Genomic DNA, 17238 nt, shown 5'->3' on the forward strand with positions numbered 1-17238 from the left:
ACAGCCAGAGAAAGTGACGGATGTAGATACAGTTACAAATGTTTAAAAACGCTTGGATAAGTTCACGAATAGGAAAGGTTTGGACAGATATGGGCCAAGCTCAGGCACGTGGGAGTAGTTAATTTGGGAACATGTTTGGCATGGACTTCTTGGACTGAGGGGTCTACTTCCATGCTGTATGACTCTATGCTTTAAACATACAGCATCTCTCATCATCCAAGGTTCCTGAATCTTGTCATGCTTATTTTTTATCCACACAGGAATATGCTGGTCCTGAACTCTGGTCAACTGGCCTTTAAAAGACTCCCACATGTCAAATGTGGATTTACATTCAAACAACTGGCCCCAATCTAATTTTTCCAGTTCCAGCCTAAGGTGTACAGAACCTAATGTTGTCAACTATTCAAATATTCTCTTCACTTCATGACTGAACATCTTTCTAAAAAAAAAAAGGTGATTACCTTCTTAGTGGGGCCTCCTGTAGAAGACGAATCAATCACAGATGAAGAATTTGTATAATTTGGCAAAAAGGAACCATCACCAGGGCTTGGTGTGTCCAGAGGCAAAACTCCAAAACTGAAAAGTATTAAGTACAATCAGTCCATTTAGATGCATACAGGTTTTACAAGTGCTAAATCCTTCCTAGTTTGCAACAGCCAATATGCCAATCCATACAGACCACGGCCACTCTTTCCATTTACAGCTATAAACTTCATCCGTTTTTGGTGGGTTCACACTTGAAATATCCACTTAGCTGAAACGTTTGCACAAATTACCAGATACAATAACATACTTGATCTTTATGGCTAGGATATGCAGCGGATCAAACTGCAGTTTTGTTCCTTAACAGTTTTCCCAAGGACCAAGAAGTATGGGAACTAAGAACTGAGAAAGAGAACAAAAATTATAAATTAAATTGGAACGTGGAATCCATGGAATGGATGCCTCCTGAGCCAACAACACTGAAAATACCCACAGTTAGTGCTGTGATTAAAACTCTAGATTCTCCCTCACCCTCTTACTCTTTCAATGCTATGCTCCATGCAACATTTCTTCTGAATCCATCCATATTGCAGAAATAAAACAGGACCATTCTGGTTACTGGGATGCAACAAACAGAATGACAAATTAAATGATCCATCAGATGCCAAAGATCTTACAGTAGTTCATGTTTCTCTGGCCAAACAGGTACATAACTACCAGGAAACTTGCATATTTTTCCTCCAAGTCAATAACACTGAAAAACAATACATCTAGGAGTAAGGTAACAAGAATTAACAGATACAGACATTGCTGGAAAAGCTCGGCAGCTCTGGCAGCATCTGTGCAGAGAAATCAGAGTTAATATCTTGGATCCACTGACCCTTCTTCAGAACTTAGGAATTGAATTTTCAGAAGATTGAGGGGGGATCTTATAGAAACATATAAAATTATGAAGGGAATAGATAAGATAGAAGTAGAGAGGATGTTTCCACTGGCAGGTGAAGCTAAGACAAGAGGGCATAGCCTCAAGATTAGAGGGAGCAGATTTAGGACTGAACTGAGAAGGAATTTCTTCACCCAGAGGGTTGTTAATCTATGGAATTCCTTGCCCAGTGAAGTAGTTGACGCTACTTCAGTAAAAGCTAGATTTTTTTTGAACAATAAAGGAATTAAGGGATACGGTGAGAACGCGGGTAAGTGGATCCGAGTCCACGAAAGGATCAGCCATGATCTTATTGAATGGCGGAGCAGGCTTGAAAGGCCAGACGGCCTACTCCTGCTCCTAGTTCTTATGTGCTTAGGTCACTGGGCCCGAAACACAAACTATGATTTCTCTCCAGATGCTGCCAGACCTGCTGATCTTTTCCAGCAAATTATGCATCTGTAGTTCTTTTGGTTTTTGAAAAAAAACAGTGAACAGATACAAAGCTTGGTTTTGAGAAAAATAACGCAAATTTACCTTGGCGTTAAGGGACTAAGAGCAGCAGGACCACCAAGCAAACTCCTCCCAGACTTCGGTTTATTTACAAGCTGTTTGGACAATACTGAGGATCCGGAACCAAGAGGCACAGAATCAGGAGAAATCACAGATGGATCAATTAAAGATACTGACGAATCAGACATCATTGAGGAATATTTTGAATTGGCAGAGGATTCAAGGTTTAATCTGTTTAATTCCTACAAAACAAAAACAGAAAAGAACTTGAAGACTACGAGGCTTTGCAGGTTAAAACACAGTTTTGACGCACGCAGTGAACAAAAAAAAAAAAACCTAGATCAACTGGTTTCGGGGAAATTACATATCTTCAGACAGGAATTGAAAGCCTTGGAGCTTGAACGACACAGCACATTACAGCATGTTGATAAATTAATGGACAAAGATGCTCAACATGCTCCACCGCTCTACTATTCTTTGGTTCAAGAAGTTCAGGAAGTGGCCTCCTAGCATACTGGGAAGGCACAGCATTTGAAAACTTTTTTCATTACGTATCTAAAAAGTGGTGCCATTCGAAGGTGGTTAGGGTCAGGGAAAAAGGACAGTTAAAAAACACTTCAGGGAGCACAACTCAATCTCGCAGGACAGGCCTGCCAAAACAATATCTTTTTCATTCATTCGTGGGACATGGACACCGTTGATTGGCCAACATCTATTGCTCGTCCCGAGTTATGCAGAAAAACAGAAGAAAGGAGTAGGCTGGAACTAAGTAAATGCCTTTTGGTGAGAGTTCAGAAAAGATTTACTAGGATGTTGCTGGCACCAGACAGTTTGTGTTATAAGGGTAGGCTTGGACTTTTTCCAACGGAGGTAGGAGGTTGAGGGGTGACCTTAGAGGTTTATAAAATCATAAAGGGTCGTACATAAGTTGAATAGCAAGGATCTTTTCCCTAAGGTGGGAAGAGTTCAAAACTACAGGGCATATTTTTTAAGCGAGGGGGGAAAAGATTTAAAAGGGACTTGAGGGGCAAGCTTTTCACACAGAGGGTGCTTTTTATGTGGAATGAGCTGCCAGAGGCAGTGGTAGATGCAGGTACAGTTACAACATTTAAAACACATTTGGATAGTATGTAATTTGCAAAGGTTTACAAGGAGATGGGCCAACTGCAGGCAAATGGGACTGGATTAGTTTGGAAAACTTGGTCATCCGTGGACAGGCTGGAATGGAGGGTCCATTTCCGTGCTGTCTGACTGTATGACTCTGAAACAACTAAGCATCGTGGAAATTAAACAAAGCAGAATTCAAAACGGACTGAATAAATGAAGAATATAGACGAGAACATTTGAACTCAACAAGGTATTTCAAAATATATATGGAATATGTACAGACACTTGTCCATTGTGTTCTAAGCACCATTTCAGGACGCACTGATCATTTATCATGGTCACCAAGCTAGGGGAGATTACACTTGAACCGTTAACATCAATTAATTATCTCCTTTTCTTTGATTAAGAATGGGAGCATTCTATGCAGTAAATGCAAACTGTCCTTAGCAATTGTCAAGTCGTCAGAAAAATACCTTGTGATGCCTATACAGAGTCAGATCAGTATATTTGTATTCTTCTGCGCAGGACCTTTAAATGTCACCCGAGAGATATTTTGTTCAATTAATCTTCTCAGAGGTAATTCGCCCCAACCCCATTAGAACTAGGGATAGGCCATTCCACTCCTCAAACCTGCTCAGCCATTCTGAAAGATCATTACTGACCTAATCTAATCATCAACACTTCTTTCATGTCAATGCCTCGATATTTCAAAACTTTAATTCCTCTTTCAGTACTTAGTGATCTAGTCTCTACTCCTCTCTGGTAGAGAAGGGATGACATTGAATGTCATCAGGAAAAAAAAAGAAAAAAAATTCTTGCCATCTCAGTTTTAAATGATTTCCTTATTCAATGACTATATCCCCCACTCATGGAACCGTATTCTCAACAGAATCTTGGATGTTTCAATAAGTTCACCCTTCATTCATTTAAATGCTAAATGAATAAAGTCTGAACCTGTTGCCCTTCATCTTAGGATTCAACCTAATGAATCTCTTTGAACTGCCTCCAATGCCATTACATGCTTTTTAAATACAGGATGAAAACGGTACACAGTACATCAGGTGCTGACTTAACTGACACACGGACAGTTGCAACCAGATTACTTTTTTGCTAACATCTCCAAATGTTCAGCAATAAAAGGTGAAAATTCTATTTGCCTTCGCAATTATTAGTTGGACCTGCACGCCTAATTTTTTGGCTCATGGGCAAGAACACCCAGATTCTTCTGTGCTGTACTTTTTCAGAGTCTCTCTCCTTTGAAATAATAGTCTGCTTTTTCATTCTTCCAACTAATGTGCATGTCCTCACATTTTTCTATATTAAACTCCACTTGTCAAGTTTTTTGCCCACCAACTCAACTGTATATTTCCCCTTCCTGATTCCTTATGTCCTCAACAAAACATGCTGTCCCATTTAATCAAGTATTATTAAATATGGATACATTGCACACTGTGTATATAGGTAGTAATTAATTGAAGTCTTAGGACTGATCACTCCACTAGTTGTATCGTTCCAACCTGAAAAACAGCAATTAATGCCAAATCTGTCCTGTGTGTTATCCAATCCTCAATCCATGCTAACACATTGTCTCTAATATCATGAGCTTCCATCATTTTTTCCGTGGCACCTTATTGAATACTTTCTGGAAATCCAAATACACAAAATCTACCATTTCTCCTTTATCAACTCTACTTGTTACATCCATAAAGAACTCTGACAGAGGACAATCCTCTCCTTCTTAGCTATAATTCTCACATCTACCTCTAGTTTTTTTGCTATTGCCCTTGAGACGGAGTTGGCTCCACCTGCCTCAACCCTGTCCCATTGAACTGATGACCACACAAATTGCCTTCATAGCCACCATATAAGCTGATTTTTTTTTTGAAAAATAAAAAACGGCTCTCTTTCCTCTGATACTGTCACAAATGACTTCCAACTGTAGCCACCGTAGACAATCTTTCCTCACTCTTCTTGACCTGCCCATTTATACTTGATCACACAATCATAAAAGCTGGGTTGGAATAGATTCAGCTGGTGCCATTCACTAATTGATGCCTGAGAATCATGTTCTTCCTGCCATATTGCCTCTGCAGTCCTCCAACATCTATCTTTGAAACTATTTCCACTAGTCCTCAGTGATACTACCCAAAAATGTGTCAGGTACCACATGTACACCAAGATCTAATTCTCTCACCATGACTATCACCTAACATCCAGAACTAGACAGCCATAAATGATTACTAATTAGAAATTAGGAAGAAACAAGCAGTTTGTTTCATCACAAATTCTATTCCTTAGTTCCCAATTCCTTCCTTCACTTAGGCAGCCATGAGGCCGAATCAAAGAAGTCACAGGCTTCATGCCAGATTTAATCCCAAAATGATAATTCCACTCCATCGCCAAGACTACCCACTATTTGAAAGAACTTGGAGGTCCTCCAGGCAGATTTTAGCAACCAGGAAAGACTCCAAAAAGGAACTTAAAAAGCAACCAACTTCGTGGCTACTAATGACACACGAAATGTCATGCTCATATTAAAAATATTTAAATTTAAATGGACACAGCGGTCACTTGACCACCGACTCTGGTTAAGTTTAACGTGCATTGTTTCATGCAAGCTGAAATTAACATCTTCCCACAGGCAATGAAGCCGGTGAGCATGCACTCTGGAGAAGCTTGAAAACACTATCTCCAACTACACTTTGCACATTTATGGTAATGTTCACATTTTGGAGATGGAACTTCACCTACCATTAAATTTAAAAACTCATGCAGAAAAAAATAAACAAATTAGCTTGTATTTCAAGAAGCTGTTGTTGGCATGGAAAATAAACTAATAATGCAGCACTGAACACAGACTAAAGGACACCCTCTGCCTCTCAAGAAAAAGCACCTGGTGGAAATAAACATCATGACAGAGAACTCAAAGGATAACTACAATATTCATTGTGGCTGATGCCCAAATAACCAACTAAGGGCATTGTGGATCCACCGCTTTCTCAAGAAAGTCTAGGGACAGGCAACAGATACTGGCCAGCCAGAAATACCCACTTTCCATGAGTGAATACATTAATAAAACTAAAGTCTCAGGTCAAATCTTTATGCTTCAAAGTCTGTAAGGACCTAAAACTGTGTATCCTTGTACGTTCCTTTATACTGAATAATGTCCCCTTTTAATTGATGCCACATGTGCCAAAGGAAGGACTTCCGATTTCTGGGATATTAAAGCCATTCTGTGGAGAACTGACCTGCACATAGGGGACATACTGGTGTCAGACAAATGAGGTGCAAAATCCTCAGAAGGCAGTGTGCAAGTCATGAGAAGGGGTTTAAAATAAATTTGACAGCACGAAATGCTGAGGTAGCATTAGAAAGGAACAACAAATTACATAAAGCATTGAACACGAGCGTAAAGGCAAGGGACACATCAGAGTTGCCAGAAAACTTGAAGCACAAAAGGGACAATGGCAACATGGATTTAGGAACTTAAGAGGTGGGAGCACGAACAGGCAATTTAAGCCTGCTCTCTTTAATATAATGTAGATATCATCTTAGCCTCAACTGCATTTTTCTGCCTATTGTCCCTAGCCCTCTAATGAATAAAAACGTGTCTATCTTCCTTCAAATTTATTCAGTATCCTAGCACTTGCCACACTATGGGGGAGTGAATTCTACAGATTCATGATTGAGAAATAATTTATCTGTTTTAAACCTGTTACTCAGCCTAAAATTATGACCTCTCATTCCAAATTGTCCCACAAGGGAAAACATCTGCTCTACTTCTACTGAATAATCCTCCTTAGTATCTTATATACTTCAATCAGATTGATGCTCATTCTTCTAAACTCTATTAAGTACAAACTGCTCAAATCACTCCTCATTAACAGGTGCCTTGCATGTCTTAAGCTAATCTCGTGAACCTTCTGGAATTGGCTGAATGACAGGTAGGTGAAAGTTCGGGGAACACTGTTACGGACTGCAAGAAAATACGTAGTCATGTTTGCCACCACCTATAAGCATTGTTTGTCTTGATCTAGATTAATGACATATACTTGGTAGAAAGGGACAATTCCAAAATTTTCACATGACAAGTTTTCAAAGCACTGCAAAGAGGAAAATGGCAAACAGGCTGGTGGAATTGGCAGATGCAGGACAGAAAAAAAGGTCTGACATAGCAAATATGAAGCGGTACATTTTGGTAGGGCGAGAGTCAATATAAAATGAAAAGCACAATTATAGATACAGAGTTACATGAACATGTGCAATAATCGTTGAAGGTGGCACAGCATGTTGAAGAAGTACCTAAAAAAGGCATTTGAAAACCTGAGCTTTATATATAGAAGCAGAAAGAACAGCAGGGATTTTCCCTTCCAACCGCCCCACAGTGTCCTCTTCCCCAACCCCCACCTCCTCCACCGAGAAAGCAGTAGTTCAAGGAAGCACCTCAGCTCCAGCACCCCGAGAACAATTCAGGTTAGGTGACAAATGCTGGTTTAGTTCATGCCACTCATCTCATAAATGAAGGAAGAAAGGAGTTATGATGAATCCTCATGTAGCAGTAGTTTGGTCTCAGTGTAGCATAGCATCCAATTATCAAGGACTAAAAGCTTCAATTAGAGCACAGAAAAAAAACTAAAAGCATATAGGAGGGACTTCTGTCAATCTTATCGAAGAACCACCACCCCACTATCGCCATAATACCACGTAACTGAAATTTTGAAGAGGTGCTCAAAATCATGAGTTGAGACAAAAAAAGGGAAGGTGGGTGGAGCACAGAAGGCAGGGCAGTTAGGTAGCAAATATGCAAACCTGACTGTATCATACCTTTACTAACAGACATTGCATAACAGCTATACCAACAATAAAAGCATCAATAATACACCATATAGTTTTAGATTATTTCAACCATTTCATGTTAAGCTAACCAACAAACCAGCTTCTGCCAAGTTGTGATGCATTTTAGGACCAAAAACTTGAAAGAAAAGTATTCCTGAAAATTGAACTGTCATTTTTCTCCTTAGGGCATAGCAATTGCTGCAAAACTTTAAAATAGTGAAATTTTGGAATATAAAGTTTCAATCAAGCGCAAAACATAGCTGCACAGAGCAAACATGGATGCAATTGGACTCACTATAGTATCCTGTGGAGTTTCCATTAACACAGTGTCCGGTTGTCTGTGTTGCATGCTGTGATTTAAAACCAATGGCATACATAAACTTGGTTGATAGCTACTAAAATTTTGAAGAGATGTTAATTTAAATGTTTGATCAGGATCTGGCTTTTCACCTGCAAGGTAGAGAGAGATAGAGAAATTATTCAGCTTCTTCCTTATAAGATTTTACTGACATGCTTTCTAAACAAGTTGTAAACGTTTCCTGTGCTTACCTATTTCGCACAAGGATTCAAAAGGGGACCAAAGAAAGGGATTTAGACTAAGGCTCTTTTGGTAACACTCCGATCCTTTGGCCATTCGATCTGTTTTACTGTTTAAAAACAAAAGTTACAATTAAGTCACACAGCACAGGATGCAAAGAATTCAAAACTAAATCTAATCTGAACATGGAGTTACTGTCGGGCTCAAACAGTGATAACGTGTCATGAACTTGACCTCTGTAACATTTCCAAACATCCCAAGATATTACATCCAAAAATCATTTTATCCTGTTTCCTGTCCAAATGATCATCATTAGGAGACAGTGAGTGTTGATACGGTACCAACACAACAGACAATAATACACTGACGTCACATACAGTCACTGGTGCATGACCAAGAGCTGGAGAAAACGTTTCAGGGCAGCGGATTTAAAACAGAGATGAGGTGAAATTACTTCTCTCAAAGGGTCATGAATCTGTGAAATTCTCTCCCTACACTGCACTGATGCTGGGACTTGAGTAAATTTGAGGAGGAGATACATATATTTTAAGTTAGTAATGGGTTCAAGTGTTATGGAGAGCAGGTAGGAAAAATTTGAGATTAAAAGGAGATCAGCGATGATCTATTCAAATGGCGGAGCAGGCCCAAGAGGCTGAATTGCCTATTTCTGCTCCTCGTTCTTATAATGGAGTCTGGGCAGAATTTACTGCATCCTAACCAACACGCAATCAGCTTAAAAACTCCAATCCGAAGAGGTCATACTGAACAAGAAACGTTAACACCGTTTCTCCACAGATGCAGCCAGACCGGAGTTTCTCCATCGTTTTGTTTTTACTTCCAGTTTCAAGAATTAGAACCATAGAACCCCAACTGCGTGGAAACAGGCCATGCAGCCCAGTAGGTTCACATCCAACAAGCCTCCGAACAGCATCCCACCCAGGCCCATCCCCCTACCCAATCCCTGTAACCTGGCATTTCCCATGGCTAACCCATCTAGCCTGCACATCCCTGAACACTATGGGCAATTTAACATGGCCAATCCTCCGAACCTGCACATCATGCAGACAGGGGGAGAACGTGCAAACTCCACACAGTCGCCCAAGGATGGAATCGAACTCGGATCCCCGGTGCTATGAGGCAGCAATGCTAACCACTGAGCCACCATGCCACGCAAGACTTTGCTTTTTAATTTAGGTAACGCGGTTAACTGCGGCACCTGAGGCTGAACAATGCAGAGGAATCCATGAGCTTATTACAATCAGTACATCTGATACAGTGCCACAAGTGAATAGAGAAGTGCTTGGATTTTCAATCGAAAGAATCAGAAGTTAAATCCACTTACTACTCGTGTTTGTACACTGCACCAGACCTCCGTCAACTAATACACACATTACATTTTTAATTCAATTCACATCAATTCTTCCTTATCAAGAAGGATGAAATTTCATTCCCATGATAATTTGTCTTTCAAATCAGTACGCAGACCCTGGCTAACGAACACATTCTTGAATTCAAGTTCTGGCTTGTACATGTCTAGATTCCATACATACTTTGTGCAAATAAATTAATTTATGTTCTGCAATCCAAAGATTTTCTCTTCTTGCCTGGCAGTGATGTTTTGCCATTTCCACACATTAATTCTAATGCCTACATTTAGACAAAGTTACTTTCATCAGTGATCACATTTCTGTAAAAGAAAATCTTGTAACTTTAAATCTCTAATGAACTACTTAACAAAACGTTCCACCAAAGGCAACAATTGAGACTTAAACCAATTGTAAATATTGTAAAAGTTAACTACATGAAAAAGAACGTCGAATACCACCAGGAATTCCACACAAGGAAGGAAAATCATGAGATACAAAGTTTGCTAACAACCACGATGTGCACAATTTCTTTACCATAGTCAAGACTGCACCCATGCACCTAAGGCCCCATCTATGCTACAGGAATGCAGGGGTGCTCATCAAGGAGAGCGGGGAAGTTGGGACCTGTTGGAAGGAGCACTTCAAAGATCTCCTGAACAGAAGCAGTCTTCAATATCACTGTCCTCAACTCCATCCTGCTACCCACTGTCATCTCAAGAGCCACACCAAACTTGAATAAGGTAGAAGATGCCACTCAACAAAAGAAGAACAAGGCATCAAAAGTTGATGAAATCCTCAACAAAGCACTATAACATGGCACAGAGGCACTGTCCGAATGCATGACCTCATTTCCCTAATCTGGGAGGACAGCTTGCCAGGAGATCACAGAGATGCAATAGTCATGACCATCTTCAAGAAAGTGGCAGGTCTTCAATACTGTCAACTATGAGGGATTATGGAGCATCCTTCTAGGTTATGGAAGCACCCCCAAAGTATTTCTCCATCCTCTGCCTAGTTCATAATGACATGAAAGTTGTGCTAAGCAACTGATCCACTATGGAAAAAAAAACCCAAAGAACAGCAGGCTTGAGCAGTTAAATGGCCTACACCTATCTTCTAGTTTGAATTCAAATTCTTCCATTTAACCTCCACAGCTTGTATATCAGATTGCTAGTCCGAGAAGAGTATCCTGCAGTCAGGTCTTACTCAGAAAATGACAAGGGTGACAGAAAATCTAAACGCTCACTGGCTGAAGTATTCAACTTTTGAAGGTTACCCATGGAATCAGAGGCAGCAGCACCAGTGAGGGAATGGTACACAGTGGGAAAATATAAATTATGGCAAAGGCTGGAGGCCAACACCCAGGGAGTCGGAGATACCACAAGACCTGCAAAGGAGCAACACGGAGCACATATATATAAATCATGGCCAAGGTTCAAGTCCTACATCACTTTTAGCTTGGGAGCAGGCGAGGTGGCAGCACCTGCGAGGGACCAGCGAGTGCGGAGTTTGAAGCACAGCGAGAAAAACAAAGTGATAACATAGGAAAATCGCAAGTTCATTGGTTAGTAATAATCTGCTGTTGGGGATTGTCAACAAATTGCAGTAAATGAGAAAAGCTAAAGAAAGTTTTTCATCAAGTAGCTGTGCTTGGATTCAACTGAGAAAACTAGGGCCTACATAATAAAGGTAATAATAATTACATAAGGGAAATAAAATTAAGACTTAAAATATAGTTTCCACAGACTCAAGACAAGAATTTGGCATTGCTACGGGACTGTTTGGAGTGAAATAAAGTCCCTTGAGACAGAGATCTACAACACAAAGAGGTTCTTTGGTCCATTACATCTGTGCCGTCAAAAACAACCACCCATTTTAACCCAGCATCCCCAGCACAGTTAGTATTCTTTAAAATGGAGTAGCAAACAAGCTTAATCTAAAAGGGAAGTCATGGCAGTAGAGCTTGCACTGGTGATATGATTCTCTTGTGCTATTGGACAAGTCATGAGTAATTCCAGGGTCCCTGGCTATCATGCACACAGGACATGTCCAGCTGCAGCTACTGTCCAACCACATTTTGCACCTGCATTAGCAGGCAGTCTCACTGTGATGCTAAGATGGTTGCGGACAACATATTCAATGAGGCGGTCACAGCACAATGAAGTTTGAACCGACAAAAGGGAATGATTGACCACCAGAATGGGTAGAGCAAAGTACAGGAGTGCCCTGTGGCTGTCCCACTTTCAACAGGCGTATAATTTTGAACACTACTGGGGGAGACAACTTCTCAGGAGACAGGAGTGGAAGCCAAGTCCAAGGCACTCTGGGTAGCTTTGGTGCACAACAGAGGACAAATAAGACTAGCGTGGCTGTCATGATAGGAGATTCAACAGTGAAGAGAGCAGACAGACATTTCTGTAGCCACAAAAGAAAACCTAGGATATATGCTGCCTCCCTGGCATCAAGGTCAGGGATGCCTCAGAGCATTCTGCAGGAGAAAGGTAAACACTGGTGGTAGTACATTTCAGTACCAAAAAAGGACAAGGTCCTACAAGCAGAATATAGGCAGTTAGGGTGTAAAATAAATTATATTTAAAAAAAAAAAAAAAAAAAACCCAATCAGACCACAAAGGAAATAATTTCAGGATTACTGCCAGCACCACATGCTCGCAATGAAAATGGGAATGAAGAAATGGTACAGCTGTTAAGGAGGAATGATAAGCATGCATTAGCTAGAATGAATTGGGGATCCTTACTGAAGGGTATGATGGTTGATAGACAAAGGATCGTATTTAAAGAACATGCGCATGAAATACAATTCCTATCTGGCACAAAAAGTCAAGAGGAAAGGTGGCTCAACCATGGCTTACAAAGAAATTAGGGGCATTATTAGATCTAAGGAGACACAAAATTGCCATAAACAGCAAGCCTGAGGTTTGGGAACATTTTAGAATTCAGCAAAAGAGAACAAAAATGTTTAATCAAGATGGGGGAAAATAGACCACGAGAGTAAAATTGCAGCAAACATAGAAACAGACTGCAAAAACTTCCATAAATGTGAAAAGAAAAAAGATTAGTCAAGGTAAATACAGGACAGTCAGTCAGAAGCCAGGAAAATTTTATGTGAAACAATGAAGTAGCAGAAGAATTCAACACATACTTAGGTTCCATCTTCACAAAAAAGGGCTCAAAAATCCTCCCAGAAATGTCGAGTGAGAAGGTAGCATTGAATGAAGTTAGTACTAGTAAAAAAAAATGGTGCTGGGGAACGTCATGTGGTTAAAGGTGAAAATAAAAAAATCACCAGGACCCAATAATCCATATCCTAGAGTACAAAAGAAAATGGCCCTGGAAATATATTATGCATTGGTAGCTAGTTTCTAAAGTTTCCAGACCCTGGAGCAGTTCCTACAGATCGAAGGGTGGCACATTATCTATAAAGGGAGGGAGTGAAAACACAGAATTCAGGCCAGTTAGCCTGGTGTGGCAAATACTCATCTCTTATAAATAGACTGATTACAGAATATTTGGCAAGGCTTAGCGCGATTGTCAAAGCCACCAGGGATTTAATGAAAGACACATCATGCTAAACAAATCTATTGGAGCTTTAGGAAGATGGAACAAGAATAGATTAGGGAGAATCAGTGGATGTGGTGTACTAGATTTTCAGAAGGCTGCTGATATCTTTTTGAAGAGGTTGGTAGACAAATTTAAAGCACGTGGGATGGGGGTAATATATTGTCATGGATTGAGAATTGGCAAACATACGGAAAATGGTGTGGGAATAAAAGTGTCTTTTTTTGAATGACAAGCAGTTGCTTAGGGGAAATCAGAGTGATCAGTGCTTAGGACTTGATTATTCACGATTTATCTTGGTGACCTGGATACAACACTTTCAAGTTTGCTGACTATACAATACTGCGCAGGACTGACAGTTGGGAGGAGAATGCAAGGAGGCTTCAAGATGATTTAGACAAGTTGAGTACGTGAGAAAACACCTAGCAAATGCAGTGGCTAATGTGAAGTGATACACTTTGGTGTGAAAAACAAAGCACCAGGAATATTTAAAATGGTGATTTATTGGGAAATATGGACATAGAAAGGGATCTGGTGTCCTGTATACTGGTCAATGAAAGTAAACAGGTAGGTGCAGCAAGTAATTGGGACTGCAAATGGAAAGTGGCCTTCATTGCAAGTAGATTTGAGTTCAGAAGTAGTGGATGTGTTACCGCAGTTGTACAGGGTCTTACTGAGGCCACGCTCCTGTATTACAAGCAGTTTTGGTCTCCTTATCTAAGAAAGGATATAGGTGCCATAGAGGGAGTGCAGCACAGGTCCATTAGACTGATTCAGAGGATGACATGACTTCCATAAGAGGCAGCGCTGGTTCAACTGAGCGAGTAAGCACTAGAGTTTGGAAGGATGACAGGGAACCCGATAGAATTTAATACATTTCAAATAGTACAGGACAGAAGAGATGCAGGTAAGATGTTTTCCCTGGTTGGGGAATCCAGAACCAAGGGACAGAGTCTCAGGAGCAAATGAAAACAGAAATCGCTAAAGAAATTCAGCAGTTCTGGCAGCATCCAAGACTACCTTTTTTTCTCTCCACAGATGCCACCTGAATTTCTCCAGCAATTTGTGTTTTTGTTTGTTTTGGATCTTCAACATCCACAGTTCTTTGCTTTATTGACACAATCTCAGGATACAGGTAGATCACTTAGGACTGCGATGAGGAAACATTTCTTCACGCAATGGAGAATAAATGTGTGGAATTCTCAACCAGAGAAGGCTGTGGTGGCTAGGTCATTGAATAGAAACATTAATAGCATCAACAGGGACGGAAGAAAAAGAGGAATATGGCATTGAGATGGATTATCAGTCATGATCATACTGAATGGCAGAGCAGGCTCAAAAAGCTAAATGGCCCACTCCTGCTCTTAATTTCTGTTTCTCTATCTCACCCAGTCACTGACTACAACAGCAAGCAGGCATTGCTTGCATCTGCACACAATCCGATGCTGAGCTCCAAACTGTTGTCAACATCTTCACTAAGGCATACAACAGCTCTACCCCACCCCCACAAATCTTCACACCCACCAACCCAGTTACCCAAATTAATAAGACCTTGGAATACATGAATCACCTTGCACCACATTGCCTATGTTGAGAACTGACTGTCAACAAGCACAGAGATCTGTGTTAAAGTTCAACATTGCACTGAGTGTACAACTGCAACCTTTGGTTGCCTGAGCTGTAGTTTTAGAAGGCCAGGATCTCAAGCCTGGCACCAATCTCAGTCTACAGAGTACTATCAAACCAATATGACTCAGAAACACAGACTTATGCCCAGCAGGCTCTTCAAAATCCTCAAGAAATATCATAAACCCTGCCTCTGCAAGATCCTGCAAATCCAGTGGCACAATAGGTGCACCAGTATTAGTGCTCTCACTCAAGTCAACACTACTAGGTGTTCACATGCCTGATAGAAGACTCCCACGAGAAGCACTCTACTTGGAAATTCAACACAGTGAACAAATCCTTGCAGGGCAGAAGAAATGCTTCAAAATCTCCTTGAAGAAGTGCAACATCCTCACCTGGGAAATCCTGGCCCAAGAACACCTGAAGTGATGGGAAATTAGGGAGGAACTAGACAGAGTTTCATCATGGATGGAAAGCTGAAGTTAAGCATTGACAGAATGAATGGAAATGTGACAATCCAGGCTTCCCACCCTTCCATAACACTAACTACCGTCTGCCTCAACTATGACGAACTGTTGGACTCTTCAAATCATCCAATAGTTCATTTTTAGTGAGGAACAAGTCATCGGTAACAAGGAACTGCTCAAGAAAGGGGATTTACGCATGAAGGCAGGGTATCATAGTTCAGGTATCAAGTGAATATTTTATATTTGTCACCCGTGGTAAAAGAGAAGCAGTTTTAAACTGATAGAGATGTCACCAGATAGGTTGTCTATATTTTAAGTGGATAAGGCATCCAAATGAAAATGAGTAAAAATTATGAAGGCACTGGTCATAATTTTCCAGGTTTCTTCTTTGTCACGCCACCGCTAAGGTGAATGAATAGAGAATGGTTACACTCTTCTTCAAATACGGGTTTAAAATAAACACAGCAACTACAGGTCAATTGGATGATCCTCCATGGAAGGGAAGATTCTGCAAATAGTAATTCCAAACAAAACCACTAGCCACTTGGGTAAAGAGAAAAGCCAGCACAAATTTCTTCAGGAAAGCAAAATGAGGCTCAACTAACTTAAGAGTTTTCTTTGAGAGAGACAGAAAAGTTTGAAGGTAACACTGATGCTGCAGTGAGCATGGACATCTAAATGATATTTGATAAACTGCCACACAGACTTCTGAGCAAAGTTACATTTCATGGCATGCAAAGAACAATTGCAACATGAATACAAAACTGACCGAATGCAAGAAAAGTCGTGGTTCACGGAAGTTTTTCCGAATGGAGGAATGTGCAGTTCCTCAGGAGTTAGTGTTGTGACTCTTGCTATTTATTAATGAAAGAGACCTTGACGTGCAAGTTTGGATGATACAAACTTGAAAACATTAACTGAGGGTAGTGCAGAACTTGGGCCTTAAATGTTAACTATTTCACACATAATAAATAGTCATATTTTCAAAATTTCTCCTACAATTTACCTCTCAAACTTACATCCACTACTCTCTCAGGAAGTACTTTCCAGATCCTAACCACTGAGAAAAGTTTCTGTCATGTTGTCTTATCTCAAATCTGTGCTGCCCTATCCCTCTGGTTGGAATGGTTTTTCTCTAAATTTGTAGAGTGCAGACCTTTGATGATTTTCAATACCTCATTTAACCTTCAAATCTTCAAACTAATTCCTGATTGATTCCCATAAATCTTTTCTGCACCCTGTGTCATGCTTTCATATGCTTCATGAAGCATTCAGACACAGCTGGTGGAAACGACAAACCGGTAACAGGTGCAATTTAATTTGGAGAAGCACAAAGGGATTCATTTGGTCCATATTTTTTCCAACAAAGCAAGGGGTACAACTGTGAAAGGAGTGCAGGAGCAGAGGGCTTTGGGGTATGTGTGCATGTGTGTTTAGATTATTGAAGTTGGCCAGGCAAGTGGACAAGGCTTTACAAACAGGGGCAGAAAGTGAAAGAGCAAGGAGTTTTGTTGAACTTGTGTAAGACAATGGTTTGATATGAACTGGCATAGAGTGTCCAGCTCTGAGCACCGCGTCATGAAGGGTATAAAAGAAAAACATGGGTGCAGAAAAGATTCATGGGAATCATCCAAGGATTAGTTTATGCATGAAATAGTATGCATTTATGGCCCAAACACAGATCCTTATGGGTCTCTACATTCTGTCAATTAGCAGATATGCCCATTCTCAATACTGCATCTCCTGCTGCTCACCTAATTTCTTGAACAAGTTAATTTTTTCATCCAACAACATTGAAGGAAC

General features: G+C 40.4%; 1 protein-coding gene across 1 annotated transcript in view; it reads right to left on the reverse strand.

The window, feature by feature from the left end:
- The window catches only part of cdc27 (cell division cycle 27), a 107600-nt gene that overhangs the window by 53651 nt on the left and 36711 nt on the right, over window positions 1-17238 (reverse strand). Inside the window, exons 5-8 of the mRNA XM_048614696.1 lie at window positions 8411-8508; window positions 8157-8311; window positions 1943-2160; window positions 462-576 (exon numbers count right to left, since the gene is read on the reverse strand). Of these exons, the coding sequence (XP_048470653.1) occupies window positions 462-576; window positions 1943-2160; window positions 8157-8311; window positions 8411-8508 (586 nt within the window). The remainder of the gene's footprint in view (window positions 1-461; window positions 577-1942; window positions 2161-8156; window positions 8312-8410; window positions 8509-17238) is intronic.

Source organism: Rhincodon typus, chromosome 30 (genome assembly GCF_021869965.1).
Source record: "Rhincodon typus isolate 14 chromosome 30, sRhiTyp1.1, whole genome shotgun sequence".
Lineage (NCBI taxonomy): Eukaryota > Metazoa > Chordata > Chondrichthyes > Orectolobiformes > Rhincodontidae > Rhincodon > Rhincodon typus.